At 39.7% G+C, this 18,461-nt stretch overlaps 1 protein-coding gene across 4 annotated transcripts in view; it reads left to right on the forward strand.

Moving 5' to 3' along the window:
* FRMD6 (FERM domain containing 6) overlaps positions 1-17,476 on the forward strand; it is an 80,450-nt gene extending 62,974 nt beyond the window's left edge. For 3 of the 4 annotated variants that reach the window (XM_011961782.1, XM_011961783.1, XM_011961781.1), the window contains 5 exons: positions 2,100-2,274; positions 6,870-7,205; positions 8,607-8,738; positions 12,466-12,557; positions 14,464-17,476. In XM_011961782.1, the coding sequence (XP_011817172.1) occupies positions 2,100-2,274; positions 6,870-7,205; positions 8,607-8,738; positions 12,466-12,557; positions 14,464-14,748 (1,020 nt within the window). In that variant the 3' untranslated portion in view covers positions 14,749-17,476. Of the gene's footprint in view, positions 1-2,099; positions 2,275-4,030; positions 4,141-6,869; positions 7,206-8,606; positions 8,739-12,465; positions 12,558-14,463 lie in introns of those variants that run through there. The other variant, XM_011961784.1, reaches the window with a different exon arrangement.
* Positions 17,477-18,461: the final 985 nt, after the last annotated feature.

Here is an 18,461-nt window from a genome sequence, read left to right on the forward strand (position 1 = left end):
CCTGTAATCCCAGCACTTTGGGAGGTCAAGGTGAGCAGATCACCAGAGGTCAGGAGTTCGAGACCAGCTTGGCCAACATGGTGAAACCCTGTCTCTACTAAAAATACAAAAATTGTTTGGGCATGGTGATGGGCACCTGTAATCCCAGCTACTCAGGAGGCTGAGGCATGAGAATCGCTCAAACCTGAGAGGCGAAGGTTGCAGTGAGCCAAGACCACACCATTGCACTCCAGCCTGGGCAACAAGAGCACAACTCCATCTCAAAAAAAAAAAAAAAATTCATAGTTCTGCTTTGTTCAGAAATTACTGAAAAAAAATACATGAAGAAAGGAAGATAAGGGTTTGTAGACATGGGCTTGTCGCCTGTAAGAAAGATGGCCTATGTAAATAAAGGGCTATATTGCAAATAGAATGTGGGCATTGACTCCACACTGCCCTGTAAGTCAAAAGATTTGTTTCTGACTTCACATTACTTTAATTACTTGGGCATAATTCAATCTGATTTCACTTTACTTATACTTACACGGGGCCTGACCTGTCTCCTCCTAACTGGCTCTTTTTTGTTTCAAGCTATTTGTGAAAGGATCTGAGCTGTTTGAAAATGAGCAAATTAAGACCCACTTGCCCCTCTCATGCCCCAAATTAAGTTATAATGAAGTACATTTATGAAATTGAGGGTTTTTTAGGGTCCTGGACTTGGTGCTTACTGAATCTATTTGTGTATTGCCCTTATCTGAGGAGCTTTTTTTTTAAGATACATATTTTTGGGCCTCATCATCCTCCTCCAGGAGATTTTTGACTCAGTGGGTCTGGCGTAGAGATGAGGAATCTATTTTGACAAGTTTCTCAGATGATGCTTCGTGCAGCCAACTCAGCCCTGTCTAGCTGTATGACCTTGAGCAAGTTACATAAACTCTGTGCCTTGGTTTCATTCTAAAATGTGGATAATTAACTCTCTCCCTTGACTTACTATGAGGATTAAATGAGTGGATTCATGCTTAGTGCTCAAAAAATGTCAGTTGTTACTATTTCAGTATTAGGATCCACTGGTAGTTCCTTTAAAATGAGGGAAAGCTCAGAGATTTAAAGAAACAAAACACCTCCACCTTATCCCTATCTGGGCTACACAAGCCCATACTGCTCCGTACAGACTTTAAGTGTGTAGTTAGAATATGCCTCCGTCCTTGCTTTACCTCCACCCTCTGGCTGAGAATCATTGTATCTGAAATACTCTTTTTTGTATTTCAGCTGCCCTATTCATTATTAGGAAAGTTGAAAGAGTTCATAATATCCCATAACTGTAAGAAACTTTGTCAAAGCCTTGCCCTCAACTTAGGACTTTATCTTAGTGATCACGGACTTGAAGAAGGAGATTCCTTATATCTCTACTGGTAGCTGTTCTTGCTCTTTCCCATCTCATCCCTCCAACTACCAGCTCTCTCTGTGTCCAGCTAGGGAAGTTTTCCATTTCTTCTAAACCCTAAATAGGTATCCTATATTGTTCACTATATAACTCCTTATTTATTTATTTCCAAGAATTTATCATAAACTGTAATTATTTTATGTGTTTCTTTGCCGTTTCTCCTGCTGGGATATATAGCTCCGTGAGGGTAGGAACCTTGTCTGTCATATTCACTGCCTATTTTTTTTTTTTTTTGTCAGTGCCTAGGAAGGTGTTTGGTCTATATTAAGTATTCAATAAATATTTGAATACATTAGTCTTTTTTAGAATTGGTCGCCTTGTTGCTGCGTTAGGGTGTTGGGATTACATTTGATGATTCTTTTATGGTGGACCCTTCTCTTCTCCATTATACAAATAACCTGACCAGCCAGAGAAACCAAAGACACTCCTCAGCTGTTTCGGGTAGTGAGTGTTGACTGACAGACCCTTGTGGCTAGATGCTTTCCTGAATTTCTGGTCATCCCTGTCCTATGACATTTTTTGAAAGGGAAAACAATAATTTATCCCGCAAGGAATTTTAAATGAAACTTTATACATTTCAGAATCTATAATCTTCCTTACTAAATAGAAAACAGAGGGGATTTTGGCAAATCAGAGATTTTTCTTCCTGAATTTGATTGATGGTTTCCTTCCAAAGGGTAAGAAATTTGAGATTTTACCAGATGGCTTGCCTTCAGCCCGGAAGCTCATATACTACACAGGGTGCCCCATGCGCTCCAGACACCTCCTGCAACTTCTGAGCAACAGCCACCGCCTCTATATGAATCTGCAGCCTGTCCTGCGCCATATCCGGAAGCTGGAGGAAAACGAAGGTATTGCAGGGTCTGGGGCGTGGAAGCACATTGTACCTTTGCCACCCATGGCCTGTTACTCTGAATGGGGGTTTTGAACTCCTGCAGAATTGAATTTTGGGACTGGGACTCTCCAGATTGAGAGCAGCATTACTATTTACATCTCAGTATTTCCAGAAAGCAAAGGGTTAGGCTTGAGCCCCACCTACCGTAGCACCTATTCAAAATATCTGAGGTGACTCCATTTAGCTATCTCTCAAGTGCAGTCTCTAAGGTTTTCCCATGCCTGACTTGAAAATCCTTGCAAAAAGCCACCTATAAAGGCACAGGGCAAGAGTTTATCTGCAACTCAGATTTTATCTGCATTTTAGAGCTTTGTATGTACACTGACCCACCTTAGTGCTATTATCCACAGGTGGTCTGGAATTCTTTCTAATGTGATTCTTTCTTAGGGTTAGAGTGACAACAAGGGTGGGTCACAGATGTGTCTCCAGCCTCCGATTGACAGCTGGGAGGCCTCCAGGTCTGGTCTAGCAAGAATGCCAAACAAAGGAGAGGGAGGTCAGGTAGTCCTTTGGGCGCTTTGCTGAGATGCAGATGAAATAAAGCAGTCTATCTGGTGGCCTCAGAGTACTGGGCCCTGAAAAGGGGAGCAAGTCAGGGTGGGAAAGAAGGCAGTGTTAAGGGTCTGTAACATCTGGCTTCAACTTTACAACATTAATCTGATAGCCTTTTATCTTGAGTTGTGGCACCCTGGATTTCCTCCATTTAACACACCCCAACCCTAATCCTCAAAACTGCTGCATTACGTATTTGAGTTTTTGTTTTTTGTTCTTTTGTTATTTTTTTAAAATGCTTTGGGGTTTTGTTTATGCTTTCAAAGATTTTTTTTGCAAAAATTACTTTTACAAATTGTAGTAATATCTAACAGTAATTTGATTAGATTGGATTTGGTGTTTTTGTGTGAATATCAGGGTGAAGATTCATGTTTTAGGTTCATGTCTGAGACAAGTTTTGACACCTCAGACCTCATCTTTCCTGTAGAAACAAGACAAGTACCCATCCTTTCTTAAATAAACAAAAGACCTTATAGAAGTTTGTGCTTCTGATTGATTTCTCTCAAAAATTCTCTCTCAATCCAAATGAGACCCGGTTTGGCAATTCTTTTGTAATTTAGTAGCGATTAGAACATGAATCATTCCTCACTGTCTGCCACAAACTGCATGTGTCTTCAGAGAGAATTGGTATAACTGTCAGGTATATTGGCTTCCGCTGCTGCTAGACTGCCAGTTCTTCCCCACCATGACTCATCAGTGTTACAAATATCTCTCTCCTATGCTGACATGAATATTAAAAGGAATTCAGATGGGGGCAGGAAGAGGATGAAGAAGCAGGAGAACCTATGAGAATAGGTGACATAATTAGGTGCAGAGCCCATAATTTGCCAAGTCAGCTTCATTCCTCAACGTCTAACATGGCACCTTGAAAAGCTGATTTGTTCTATCAGCTTTCTTCTGCCTGCAGCATTTTAGTATATTTTTTGTTCAGATGACCTTAAGAGATCCCTTTAGAGCCTAAAAGAATTAATGGCCTTCATCTATAGGTTCTAAGGTAAAAATTACAAAGAATTTTGAGTTTTCAAAGAGACAGAGCTTTGTTCATTGCCAACCATAGTACCAAGTATATTTGGAGGCTGAAGTGAGTAGGTGTCTTAGTTTGTTTTGTGCTGCTGTAACAAAAGACCACAGATTAGGTAAGTTCTAAAGAACAGAAGTTTATTTCCTCACAGTTCTAGAGGCTGGGAAGTCCGGGATTGAGGAGCCAGCATCTACCAAGGGTCTTCTTGTTACTTCATCCCATGGTGGAAGGTGGAAGGGCAAAGAGAGGGTGAGAAAGAGTAAAAGGGGGCCAAGCTCCCCCTCTCATAATGTACCTACTGCTGCAATAATGGCACTAACCCATTCACAAAAGCAGATCTCTCATGATCTAATCATCTGTTTAAACTCCCACATCTTACTACTATGATATATGATATCATATGACTTCTGATAGCGATTAGATTTCAGCCTGAGTTTAGGAGGGAGCAGACATTCAAACCGTAGCAGTAGAGGAATGAAGGAATGACACATACTTAGTTTCTTCTACTTAGAGGTTTTCCAGGTCTGAAAAAGGCCTGAAATTAAGTTTCTCTGAGTCAACTTCGGCCTGAATCCAATGATCTCACCCCCATTTAAGGGCTCTATCATTTTAACATGAAAAGCCCTTTTCTGGGTGTTAGTTTAGCAAAAAACAGCATAAAAAGAGTCTGTGTTTTTCTTAATTTTATTTAGAGTCACCTTGTCTGAAACACTATGTTAGCATTTTAGTAGAAAATGATCAGAAGGATTTTTCTATAGGGTTTAGAAGAGAAAGAAAAACATGCCTCGCGTCATTAAAAAAAATGTTTAAGCCTAACTTTATTCAAGAGCTGGAGCTTATTCTTAGGGATAAGTAGTCACATTTACTGCAATATTTTCTAAAATAGTGTATGAAAAACCTCATTGTCTCTGATCTTTTACAACAGAGGGAGTAAAGAGAGCACAGGCATATTGATGATCTGTACTGTTGACACCAGTGATTATTAGGTAGATGAGAGGCTGCATTTTACATTTCTTAGAAAACATTTCAGAATTATTTAATGTTTCTCTCAGTTTGTGACTGAACGGTGTGAAACTTCTTAAATGTCTGGAAAGGGTGTGATACAACACTAGGGAGGGAACAGAAGCCAGCCATGTGGAACACCCAGGCCATGCTAACATGTAGTCAGGAATAGTTAGAAAACAGGCTGGCAAGTACTTGTATATCCTCATTAGTATACTAGTGAGTATAGAGGAACTATACTGACCTCTGAACCTATCAGGAAGTTGGGAGTAAAAAGGCTGTATGTAAAGATGCAGAAAAGCTTTTAAGTGATTAGGTCCACAGTTCCTAATTATTTTAGAACAATGGAACTCCAACAACTTACAGACTTTTACTTTTTTCTCTTCACTTACCACTCGTCCAAGGGCCACATGGCTATTACTGTGAAACCACAGTGAATAGGAACTACGGTAATTTTTGCAAACTGCTTTGGCTGTCCACCTTCGTCTTACACCTGCTGATTCAGAAGATGGGGATTGTTAGGCCCCAGTCTGCTCCCTGAATGACAAGTTGTACCTGGATGCATTTTTGTTGTGATGATGTGTGTGTGGAGCTCTGGTCTCTGGTTTCAGCCTGCTTTCTGTGTAGCAACACATACTCACCTTTGTGTTTCAGCCAGTTCCTTAGAAAGATGTGAATGGGCTGGAAGCTGGAAATGTGCACATAGCCTTCTCCAAGCATCGTTTTGCATTTTGCATCCTAGAAGGTGCATCTTTTCTTTCTCTTGCTGCTCATTTTCTCTCTGGGGACCCTGTGATGATTATACTTCTGAGCTGGATTCAGACATCAGGCATGCAAGTATTTTCACTTAACCAAGAAACAAGACAATTAAAATCCATTAACAGGCCCCTGAGAACCCAATTAGTCTACTAGTTAGCAGTTTCTAAAATTAGATCAACTTAACAGTCCCCAAATACACTCTCCATTTTTGACATTGTTGTATTGTATTATTTCTCTCCAGTATTAAAAAGGCAAGGAATCTAAACTTCTTCCTTGTTTTACATTTCTGACCTAAAAGACAAAAATAATATTTTTGTGTCAGTCAAGTTGTAACTGGCAGCTGGGTTATAACTTTGTGCCTTAATGGAATGGTTAGTTTAGTATGTAATAAAAGAGACTTTGCAGTGTTGTGTTTTTGATTGCGTTCAAGAACAGCACTGACATGTTAAATCAAAGAACAGCTTTACCAGTCGGAGTTGGAAATCATCAAACCAGTTAGTGATTACTGGTATTTTCTAAGTAGATGATAAAACCTCACTAATTCAGCCTAAGTGGAGAAAATCAACCTTATATTAATGAAAATTCAAATTTTAGAATCTTCACAAGAAATTCTCAGAAGAATAGTTTTATATTAAATTGTATTCAGCAGCTAGAGCTAAGCTAACAATGGAACAAATTGAACAAATGAACAAATAAAATGAATGGCAATTAGCATAATTATATTTATTAAGTAGTCTTCTAGAGCAGTGCTTCTGAAATTATCTGCAGAAAAGGGCCAGATTTTTAAAATGTTTAATATGCTGTGGATACTTTCGCAAAATAAAAAATCACATTGGTGGCTGTCATGGCAATGTCACAAAGCTCTGGAAGTTTCTAAATGTTCCTATCACTCACTGAACTTACTTCCCTGTGGACCAATAAATTTGCAGACAAGAAGTGGTCTGTAACTGCATTTTAAATACCACTCTTCTTATACTGCTTGAATCTTTAAAAAAAACTGAGTAATTTAAATATCCCCCTCAAATCTGTTTCACTGGTTTTTATTCATTTTTCAGTCTTCTGAAGTCAAATTCCTATCTAAATTATTACTACTTTCCAATCACTAGATTCTGAACCTGAAGTTATCCTTGTTCTTGGCCTGATGAGTCACTTAAACTCACCAGCCGTTCCTTCTGTCTTGATTGATGTAATAATGAGCTGTGTTCCCCACCACACAGAGAAGAAGCAGTACCGGGAATCTTACATCAGTGACAACCTGGACCTCGACATGGACCAGCTGGAAAAACGATCGCGGGCCAGCGGGAGCAGCGCAGGCAGCATGAAGCACAAGCGCCTGTCCCGTCATTCCACCACCAGCCACAGCAGTTCCCACACCTCAGGCATTGAGGCAGACACCAAGCCCCGGGACATGGGGCCAGAAGACAGCTACTCCAGCAGTGCCATCCACCGCAAGCTGAAAACCTGCAGCTCAATGACCAGTCATGGCAGCTCCCACACCTCAGGGGTGGAGAGTGGCGGCAAAGACCGGCTGGAAGAGGACTCGCAGGACGATGGTAACAGTACTGTCCTCACTGGCTCTCCGTTTAGTCTCCCAGTTTTTTCAAGCATTGGTTCTACAGAACTGGTGTCTGGAGAGCAACTTTAGGCAGTAGTAATAGGGTAGAAGAGGTGTCTTGTCTTCCCCAGTGACTTGGTTGAGTTGCTTGTGTTTGGCTGTGAACCAACCAAACATCCCTCTAGTTGTGATCCTTTGTGGCCACAAGATTGGATGGTTGTGGACTCAAAGTCTTAGCTGTTTCTATGAAGTAGATTGGAGATTAGTCCTGCAGCCATTGTGTCTGTATTTCTAATTCCCAGATTAAATAAAGCAGTGGTTAGGACAACACAGTGGAGTGCAGTGATAGTGACAGAAACATCTTGAACTTCTGGACCCCCCCACAAAATAAAAATTGGAGTCCACACCATTGAGTTACTTAGTAATGTTTTTCTTAAGTGCCTCCCACGTAACCAGAACTATAGAGAAGATAAAAGAAATATAGCACCTGGCTGATAGGAACTTACTGCGTGTTAAGGAGATAAGATGAGTCCTATGGCTTATCTCAGCCAAATTTAACATTTGTGGCCCTCTTTTATATTATTTTTCTGTCTCAAATAAGTGCTGTAGCATTCAGGCTTAAGGAAAAAGATAACACTCAGTTAAAGAAAATTGCAGACCGTCTGTTTGGTTTCTGTAGAATATGTGTGGATCTCAAGTCACTGAGTGCCCTTGAGAGTAGGCAGCTGTGGACATGGGGGCTTTGTGAACTGCTCATCTGCGTGTGTCAGTGAGCCTTGCTTTGGCATCAGGCAAAGGGCCCATCAGTTTCGGTTTGCCCTTTGTCATTGCAGCAAGGTAGTGTAGTTTTTCTTCTTAAAAAATACAGAATAATTGGCAAATTATAGTATTAGAAAACATGTAGGTGATGCAACAGTCCTATAAGAAAGAACAAGTAGGCCGGGCACGGTGGCTCACGCTTGTAATCCCAGCACTTTGGGAGGCCAAGACAGGCGGATCACAAAGTCAAGAGATCAAGACCATTCTGGCCAACATGGTGAAACCTCATCTCTGCTAGAAATACAAAAATTAGCTGGGTATGGTGGCATGTGCCTGTAATCACAGCTACTTGGGAGGCTGAGGCAGGAGAATCGCTTGAACCCAGGAGGTGGAGGTTGCAGTGAGTGGAGATCAAGCCACTGCACTCCAGCCTGGTGACAGTGTGAGACTTCGTCTCAGAAAGAGAGAGAGAGAGAGTAGCACCTGTTGAAAATGGTCTCTGGAGTTTCCTATTGGAGTCTCATTAGCAAATTTATTTTCAAATACGAATAATTACATAGCCACCCTCAAAATATGGTCGTATATTATGATGGTCATTTCCCTTTTTGTTATTAACTGTCTTTTCCTTCTTCTGTGTCAGAAATAGAGATGTTGGTTGATGACCCCCGGGATCTGGAGCAGATGAATGAAGAGCCTCTGGAAGTCAGCCCAGACATGTGCATCTACATCACGGAGGACATGCTCATGTCGCGGAAGCTGAACGGACACTCTGGTGAGCTCTTACGGGAAGTTACTCTTCCTTGGCAGCAGGTTATCCAGGACTGAAAAACACGTGCCTCAGAAAATAGAAGGGGTGGGCTGGGGGCTCTCGATCAGAGACTGGACTGCACTAAGAGGCTCTTCAGGTCAGTGCGGTAAACTGCAGGATCCTGTGCCTTCTGTGGAAGGAAGGGAAGAGGAAAAACACCCAGGATTGGGAATTAGCATTTTCTGCTCCATGCTTTGGACTAAAGGTAGTTGTGCAATAGGGTTCTCTTTATGTTATGCTGTGTCGAGAATCATGTAATGTATCTGGAAGGCCTTGTAGACTCCTTCAGTCTGGCCTCCTTTTTACAGATGAGTTAACCTATAGCTCGAAGAGGACAAATCCTGTATGGCTAGAAACAGAAGTAGGCCTCCAGGTTTCTGTTTGTTGTTGTTGTTTCCCCACTGTTTTATACTGGTAGAGGAGTCTGGGAGGACAAATGTCAAAACAGGTTGACCTAAAAAGACACTCTTAAATTCCATATTTGTATGAATTCTTCTAGAAAACATGCATTCACTCTAATCCTATTATAGTTATATAATACACAGTATATATTTCTGTCACATGTAAGATACTATCTTTAAACAATGGCAGCAGTATGAGTTTTGTTTATAGACATCAGTCACATCTAACTGCTTTTGTCACACATCATGAATCAGTCTGTTCTTTAGAGAAATATGCCTCAGGAACAAGCACTATTGAAATGGCCCCTTCCAGCTTTCATTGAATGATTCCAGCTTTCCAGCTACCCCGACTAGGGTAGCCTGTCCCTGCTCTGGCAAATCCACACCTCCTGATGTTCATCGAGTCTCTTCCTCCAGGTGCCAGGCACTGGAAATCAGAGAGGAACCAGACCGATACACAGTCACTACCATCCTGGCACTTAGTCTTCAAGAGCAGGAGACATCTTTTATTTCAGGATTCTGTTTGCTAACCCGACAGAACCCTGGCTTCCCAGACCTGCCTGTGGCTGCAGAGAATCATCTCTCTGACCAACGCTGACTCATTAGGCTGCTTACTCTAAACATGCTTGGAGGTCATATACCAAACCTTGCCCCTTTTTGCCCATGTACTTAATGATATTGAATTTTCTCTTTACAATTACATTTTAATTTAAATTAAATATAAATTCACAAGTATATGCACATTATAGGTCCATGTATATAGCTCTATGTATATATGTTTGTGGAAAGGAAATGGTCTAAAAACAGTGTATGCTACAGTGCCTCTGGGAAGGGAGGTATGAGGGAAACTGACCTGGACTTTGCATTTATATATTTATGCATTTAATTTTTATAAGACTGTTAATTTTAAATAGAGATAAAATTTAAGCAAAAAGTCTGGCCGTTTAAGAAAATTTATATATAAAAAATGTTTATTGAAATGTTATAAAAATAATTAAAGAACCAGTGGTAAGGCCAAGTGCGGTGGTTCAACGCCTGTAATCCCAGCACTTTGGGAGGCCGAGGTGAGTGGATCACCTGAGGTCAGGAATTGGAGACCAGCCTGGCCAACATGTTGAAACCCCATCTCTGCTAAAGATACAAAAAAAAAAAAAAAAATCAGCCACAGGCCTGTAATCCCAGCTGCAAGGGTGACTGAGGCAGGAGAATCGCTTGAACCCAGGAGACAGAGGTTGCAGTGAGCCAAGATCGCGTCACTGTACTCCATCCTGGGCAACAGGGTGAGACTCTGTCAAAAAAAAAAAAAGAACAAACAAGTGGTTAAATTATACCATATTCATTATTCATGTGGTATATAACCATTAAATTTGAGATTTTTCAAACAAAATAAGAAGGATAGTTACGATAAACAGTAAAAATTATGTAAAATGTGATCTAATTAAAAACAAGAATATTTATCTGTATATTTAAAAAACATAAAACTGTTAATAGCCTTTTCTTTGGATGTTAGGGTTATAGATATGGATGATTTTATTTTCTTTCTTATATCATCTTAGTTTTCTAAATTCACTATAATTTGAGCATTTAAACATTGCTTATAAAACATTCAGCTAAGTACTCGCCTTGGCAGCACATACACTAAAGTTGCAGTAATACAGAGAAGATTAGCATAGCCCCTCTGCAAGGATGAGATGCAAATTTGTGAAGCGTTCCATATCTTTCCAAAAAAAAAAACACTCAGCTAAGATTGAGTAGTGATGAAGTATACCACTCTGTCTTTCATTCTTATAGAGTGTGATAGGAGTTGGTTAAGTGATTTGAGCACCAGCTTGGTGCTTACTTTTCCAGTGGTGGGTCTGGATTTGGAGAAGACTCTTTACAGGCATGATAGCCGAGGGCACTTTTACCAGGAAATTCAAAAGGAACCATGTCAGTTGCCAACCAGTGCACAAGTCCACATGTCTCTATGATGATTTGTTTAAAGGTTTAATGCTCTTTAGAAGATAAAGATCATTCTAGATCCTCTCCTAAAGCAATTTGTACTAAACCCTAAAACATGAATATCCCCTGAGTTTTTAAAGTGTCTACTTATAAACCAGGAATGTCTTCATATTTCATGTTTCAATTGAACTAATTATTGAATGCTTAATATATTTATGGCATATGCTAGACCCTGAGTCATTATGAGATGCTTCTAAAGAGTTAAGGGATAGAACACAAGTCATTCTGTAGACTACTAGCAGTAGTTGAATAAGAATCACATTACTTAAGGTTTTTTTTTTTTTTTTTAAGAAGCCATTTGGCTTTATGGATCTAGGGCTTGACCTGTAGTACACTTGCTTCATCCATTGGCAAGAAAAATTTCAGCGGTGTTCACTTATACCTCTAGTTCTTATTGGTAATTTTACCTTCTGAGACATGTTTCTACTCAATGCTTCACTCATATGCAGGTCACTTAGGGAAATGTCAGCCCTGGATTTCTGCTTCTGAAATTTTTGCTGGTTTCCACTGAGTGCTGAGGTGATTAGGTTAGGGGGTCTGTTGTTCTTAAAGACCCAGTACTGAATTTTCACTGTGGCCTCCCAGTTTGTCTCCTACCGGGGGGATCTGCTGCAGGAGGTATGTGCCAAGTATCCCATCACCCAAAAAGAGCTGCCGTGAACTGAGTGTATCCATGTATAGTCTCTGTACCTTACCCTTTTATGCATTCACTATGTAATTGTCATTAAAACTAGCGGGCAGGTGCTGTTACTGGCCCGATTTTATATGAGAAGGAGATTGAGACACTGGGAGGCTAAGTAACTGGCCAGGATCCAGCCAGATCTGTCTGACTTCAGAGGCCAGAGCGCCCACAATTCACCAGTATACATCCAAGCCGAACCAAATCTAGAAGGTGTGCGTTCAGTAAGGGTTAAGTTTAATGTTGCTGCTGTATAGAAAGGGGAGGAGGGGAAGCTTTATGAGATGCAGTAAAGAGGCGGCTTTACACCAATAGTCTTTGCTTCTTGTCTGTAACGTCATTATAAATAGCTTAATTAGAAGTTTTAGAAAATTCAGACTCTAAACATCTTCCTACACTCTAACTCTACATTGACTCATTAATCTCTATTTACTGTAAGATGAGAGAGAGCGTGGGCTGTCCTGGTTGTCTGCCACCAAAGAGTCACAGTGAAACTTTTTGGTAATGGTTAATATTTGATGTTTCATTCCTGATAGCAATATGTCAGAATATATGGCAAGAGGCATGAATAATTTGAAGTATTTATTTCTATCCCTGTGTTTTATTTCAGGGTTGATTGTGAAAGAAATTGGGTCTTCCACCTCGAGCTCTTCAGAAACGGTTGTTAAGCTTCGTGGCCAGAGTACTGATTCTCTTCCACAGGTATTAAAGGAATTGAAAAATACCAATTAGGAAAATGAAGTTATAGAAAATTTTAGGTAGTAATTTATACTTACATTTATACAGATGAGCAAAAATTAAAAACCCTAAGGAAATGATCCTTCCTAGATACATACATTCTAGCTTTATTCTGAATTTATTTCCATCTTATTTGCTAGTTCTGCTTATCTTTGAGTTGATTTTTACTTAGATAATTATATACTTTGCTTCACACTTTATATGGTTGGGAAGCCTCTGGTCCTCGGGCTTCCGTTGAACCACGTGTGCACGTGCACGTGTCTGTGTGTGTGTTACTTGTCCTCAACCTGGGAGAATAGTATTTTTTGTCAGGGTGTTCTGGCAGACATGTTTCCACACTCTGGGGTTATTCCATTCAGATTGAATTTTCAAAGTATGCTGAGCCTAGAGCATTTGACAACCTGTGATCATTGGTTAAACTATTAAATGTCCAGCGATATACCCTGAAACTCATGGTTTCAGCATTTGGAAATAATGTGTGACTGATAGCCCTACTTCCTGAGCACGTCCTCCCTCCTCCTGCCTTTCTTTCTTGGGCTCTCTTTGTGTCTTGTTTTTTTCCCTTCTGTGTATGTTCCTCTTTTTTCATTTGCATTCTGGCTCTCCTTGTCCCCTACTTTTCTCCTCCTCTTTCCTCCCTTTTTTTCTCATTTGTCTTTTCTTTCTCTTACTTCCATTGAAGTAGCCATAATGTGAAAATGATGTTTATGAAATATTTTTCTGAAAACTCCAATGAGTAATCTACTCTTAAGAGATGTTTCTGGGACACAGCTGATAGTCAGATTCCACACCCATACTATGGGGTGAACATTGTGTGCCTTCCTTGAGAGTCTGTGGGGATGACCAGATGATTCTATGTGTGAAATCCCATTGGAGCCTGGGAAGACTGCATCAGCACAAGGAGTCACTCAGATGTGACACTTCCTAGTAAAACGTGCTTCTGGAACTTTTGCCTCTAGCAGAAATTGTATCTTATTCTAACAGGGTTGTCCTTTGTGGTGGTACGCAGCAAAATTTACAGATATAATGCCTGGTTTCCTTAAATAACCTATTACGTACCTTCCATTCATGTAATTATCAGAATCATTTTTAACCTATTTCTAATACCACCTCTTGGGTTAATAAAAAAGTCTGCCCCCCCTGTGTACAGCATTTGGCAGAACCCCGCCCCCAGCCCCATGTTCGGGAACTTAGTCTTGGTGCCTGCCTCCCAGCCTCTTCAGCACCAAGAACGCCCTATATCCGACCCAGCACCAAGGACACTTTATATTCAACCCAAGAATTCTGGGCTTTTAAAGAGCAAAACTGTGTTTCTTGATAATAATTGGTTTATTTTCCCATTTCTTATTAAAATAATAACAGACCTTGGCCTAAAAGTGTTGCCACATTGAATTGCCATATCCTAGTGAAAAAAAAAAAAAAAAACAAAACACAAAGAAACCATGTCTTTACCTATATGACCTTATTTCAAGATAATTACTTGATTTCTGAAATGCTAGAGATAGTTGGATTTCTGTTGTATTTGCACCTCTGTGTTTTGGATTATTTATCTGTAAAATGAGGAGAATGATAGTGCCTGCTTCCTAGGACTGTTAGGAAGATTGAATGAGTTAATACATGCCGAGTATTTACGTCAGGGTCTGGAACATAGTAATTACTCGGTAAATATTAGCTGCTATTATTACTGGTGGAGGTGGTGTTGATGATATATTTCCTCATAGGGCTCAGAAACCACAGATTGGAAACCACTTTCTAACATGTAAGGATTACTTAACCTTTTGTGGTTCTGTGGCATCTCTCTTTACAAGGCAGATATTCTAACCTTTCACTTTAGTCTATAAAGTTGTTTCAACCTTCCCTTATCTTGCAGACTATATGTCGGAAACCAAAGACCTCCACCGATCGACACAGCTTGAGCCTTGATGACATCCGACTTTACCAGAAAGACTTCCTGCGCATTGCAGGTCTGTATCAGGACACTGCTCAGAGTTACACCTTTGGATGTGGCCATGAACTGGATGAGGAAGGCCTCTATTGCAACAGTTGCTTGGCCCAGCAGTGCATCAACATCCAAGATGCTTTTCCAGTCAAAAGAACCAGCAAATACTTTTCTCTGGATCTCACTCATGATGAAGTTCCAGAGTTTGTTGTATAAAATCCGTCTGTGTGCAGCTGTACAGGCAGCTTACTGTTTGCTAGAGGATGCGAAAGTCGTGGGTTCTTTACATATTACTTGTGCCATATCTTCTTCACCCTAAACATAGCTCTTTCTTTATAATATTTGTGATGATGGAAACAAAAGCCTTGGAACAATTGCACTTTAAGTATTACGCAGAAGTAAAAGAACTACAGAAAATGTACAGCAAGACAAGTGCCCGGAAGTTCACTGATCCATCGGAAGGAAATGCGCTTTACTGATTGCAAAGCCTTCAGAATATTGGAGTGTGGTGTGTTTGCTCATCTGATGCTTTTTAGTTCAGTTACATGTAACATCACATCTTTTTTATCACGTGAACGATGTTAGATTTATTTGTTTGCTTGTAAATTTTTCACCACTCCCTCGTAAAATGCTCATGGTTTGGGAGAGGAAAGAGGGAAGATTCTCTCTTCTTTTAACAGAGAGACGGTTGCTCTATATACCCATTGCTTCCTCCCTGAGGCTATCCCAGAGTGAACACTGATGGAGTGGTCAAAATCATGAGGTTGTAGCAAGCCAAAGATTCGTATGTGACAGAAGCACCTGTGCAGTCAAGACATGAATTAAGCAATAAGCAGAAAACCAGAAGTGCGTGCTGTGATGTCTGTGACTCCTTCACCCTGCTCAGTGCCATGTCCTCTTCTGTGATCTTCCAGAAAGCTCCAGGATTCAGTTGAGTTCCACATCCAAGTAACAAATGAATTATATTCGTGTTGTAATGCATTTTGTGGAGTTTACAAAACCAGTGTCTGTTAAAACTATGGAAAATGTCTTAGAAAACGTTGGTGCTTGGTGATGCTTTATTTGTTTAATTATCAAGAACAAATTATGGCAATGCTAGTTTCTGCCTAACCAAAATACTCTATGTATATATTATACATATATAAATACATGGGATTGTGTATGTTTATATGTGTTTAAAGCTTACTATGTCTTCATTTTGGCTTCCATGACTATCTTTTTTTATAGATGGAATTCCTTAAGATTGAGAATGTGTCACTGAGTGAGTGATACCTGCAGACATCAGTTGATATATGTAGAGTTCAGAATGACTGTTTCCTCATGTGCCTTTGGCCATGATTCTCAACACTGATTGTATAACAGAATTTGGCAGGGGAGCGTTTAAGAAATAATGACTGAGTCTCCCACCAGACAGAGTACATCATTCTCTTGTGGCGGGACCCAGGTAGAATTGCCTTTTCCTTTAAAGTTCTCCAGATGGAGCTAATATGCAACAGAGTTGAAAACCACTCATCCTGGGGGTGTCTTTTGTTAATTTTGAAGTAAAAGTGTACAGAAGACGTAGTGTATGAGAAAGGGCCATTTTTAAGACAGTTACCTGCTGTGCTGCTGTTACAATATATAATGAAACCAAGTCAGGGGAGTGAACTTATCAATCTTTTGATGTACAGTAAAAACGTTGCTCACACTTCAGGAGAGAACTTCATAGCACAATGTCTTTCTATAAGATATTTTTAATGATTTAGTATTTTACAACATTTGTTTACCATATTTTGATATACCATTTTTTTCTATCTGCCAGGTTTTGTTAAAAAAACTATATATTATTTTCTAAAGAAACAATCATATTTTTATACAAAATTATGTTTTCAGGTAACGAAATAGATTTAGGGTACAGCGGAACATAAGCAGTGTTACCCATGGCTGGGAGTCAGTATTATTACAACAAATGGTGAGCTGGAACATGCCCCGCCTATGCTGCCCCTCCCGTGCTGGGTCGCGGATGTGTAGGCAACGTTGCCTCATCACGTTAGGTTCACCTGACACTTTAAAAGGAAAAAAAGTTCCGTAGAGTTCTGTGGTCAAAATTATTTTGCTTTTATCAAATACTTTAATAGAACCAAAGTTGTAGATATTGGAATGTATGGAAGTATCTCAGTCTCTGCATAAAAGGATTAAAGTATGAAAGGATCATTTAATGACTGTTTTACTTACAAGTCATTAGGTAATCCACCATTTCTTACGGATGATGCTTAAGCCTGGTGAGGTTTGTACTCTAAGGAGCCCAGATCATAATGCAGTGCATTTCCTTAGCCCTTGGAGTTTCTTGCAAACATTAAAAAAAAGACATATTTAAGAAGGAAAGATAAAGAAAAAACATATTTAATTACTGTAAACAGGTACTGCTTTATACTTTATTTTCTTTCTACTTCAACCAAAATCAGATCTTTAAGGTTTTGCTGACATTGTTGGTGGTTTTGCACACGCTCTTTCTAATTGGATTTATGAATAGTCCTATGGGTTTTCAAAGATGAATCATGCTAAGAACACTTTTGCTTTTTGATCCACTGTTTGCAGCAGAATTATATATATGTATATGAAAAATCCACTTTGAATAATCCATATTTTGTATTTGGAAATTGTTTTTAAAAATAAAAAGAAGAAAAATATAAAGCTGTTATTTATTCTGCATTTCTTACACATCTATCGCTTGTCAGTATACCCGTTTGGTATATATTGCCTCTGCACATCTACATTTGTATTTGCAACAGTGAGCTTTATATCTACATAAACTGTAAATAATCCTTTCTGTGAAAGGATCATCATATCAAGATGATACCAAAAGTATGTAAAAAAAAAAAAACCCGCATTATTTTGTAATTACTTCTTATAGATGTTTCATGGTAAGTTTAGCAGTCAATAAAGTTACTTTTTTGCCTTTAAATCGCCTTTTTGATTATTAGAGCTCTCCAGCAAGAAGCATTAAGGAGTGACAGTGTTTTCTTCATGTTCTTTGCCGTAATGGAGCACAGTGAAGAACAACAAGGTTCCATGTGATAGAATTCCAAGCGAAACAGTCCTGGTGGTGATGATGGTAATAGCTGATGCTGAGCACTACCATGTGCCAGACCCAGTTCCACGTGTATTCAGAGTTCATGTGTTCAGTCATTTAATGCTCATATCCTATCCCCATAAGGCGGGTACTTTTCTTCTTAGTTGCAGATGTGAAGGAATCAACCTTCCAGGAGGTTATGGTGGTCAGCAACTGTTGAGTCCAAATTATGGGGCTGAAAAAAACTCTCCTTTAAAAAGAAATATTTTAATTAAAATAACTAACTTAAACCCTGAAAACCATCATCATTGGACTGTTGCTTTAATCATAAAATAAACAAATGGTTGCATTTAAAAGCATGCATTCACAAGCCTGAACGTGAGGGCAGCGTGGCATTAAGGAAAGAGCCCAGAGCTGCGAGTCAGTCAACAGGATTCTGAAAAGCCCCAGCTCTTTTTCTTAAGGGAAATCCATTACCTTCTCTTTGCTCCACTTTTCTTGGCAATAAAATGGAGATGATAATTCAAAGGACTGTTTGGAGAATCAGATAACAGAATGGTTTAGTATGCCTCTGATGACTAGGTGGGAAAAAGGAGGGCTGTCAAGTCTAACATGTAACTTTTGTGAAATAGAGCCATTTGGATTCACACAGTCCAAAACAAGTTTTCCAGTCGAGTGTTACTCATGAATTTTGCAGAGTATCTGGTAAATTGTAAGTTGGAGTCCAGGAAAGAGAATACCTGGTACCTACTATGTGTCTGATATCACACACAGCATGTCTAATCACAGCCCTTCGAGGAGCTGTCACCCTTACTTCACAGCTGAGGAAACAAACTTGCCCGCGATTCTACAGCTAGTGAATGGTAGAGCAGAGTTT

Source organism: Colobus angolensis, unplaced genomic scaffold, assembly GCF_000951035.1.
Source record: "Colobus angolensis palliatus isolate OR3802 unplaced genomic scaffold, Cang.pa_1.0 Scaffold57, whole genome shotgun sequence".
In the NCBI taxonomy this organism is placed as follows: Eukaryota; Metazoa; Chordata; class Mammalia; order Primates; family Cercopithecidae; genus Colobus; species Colobus angolensis.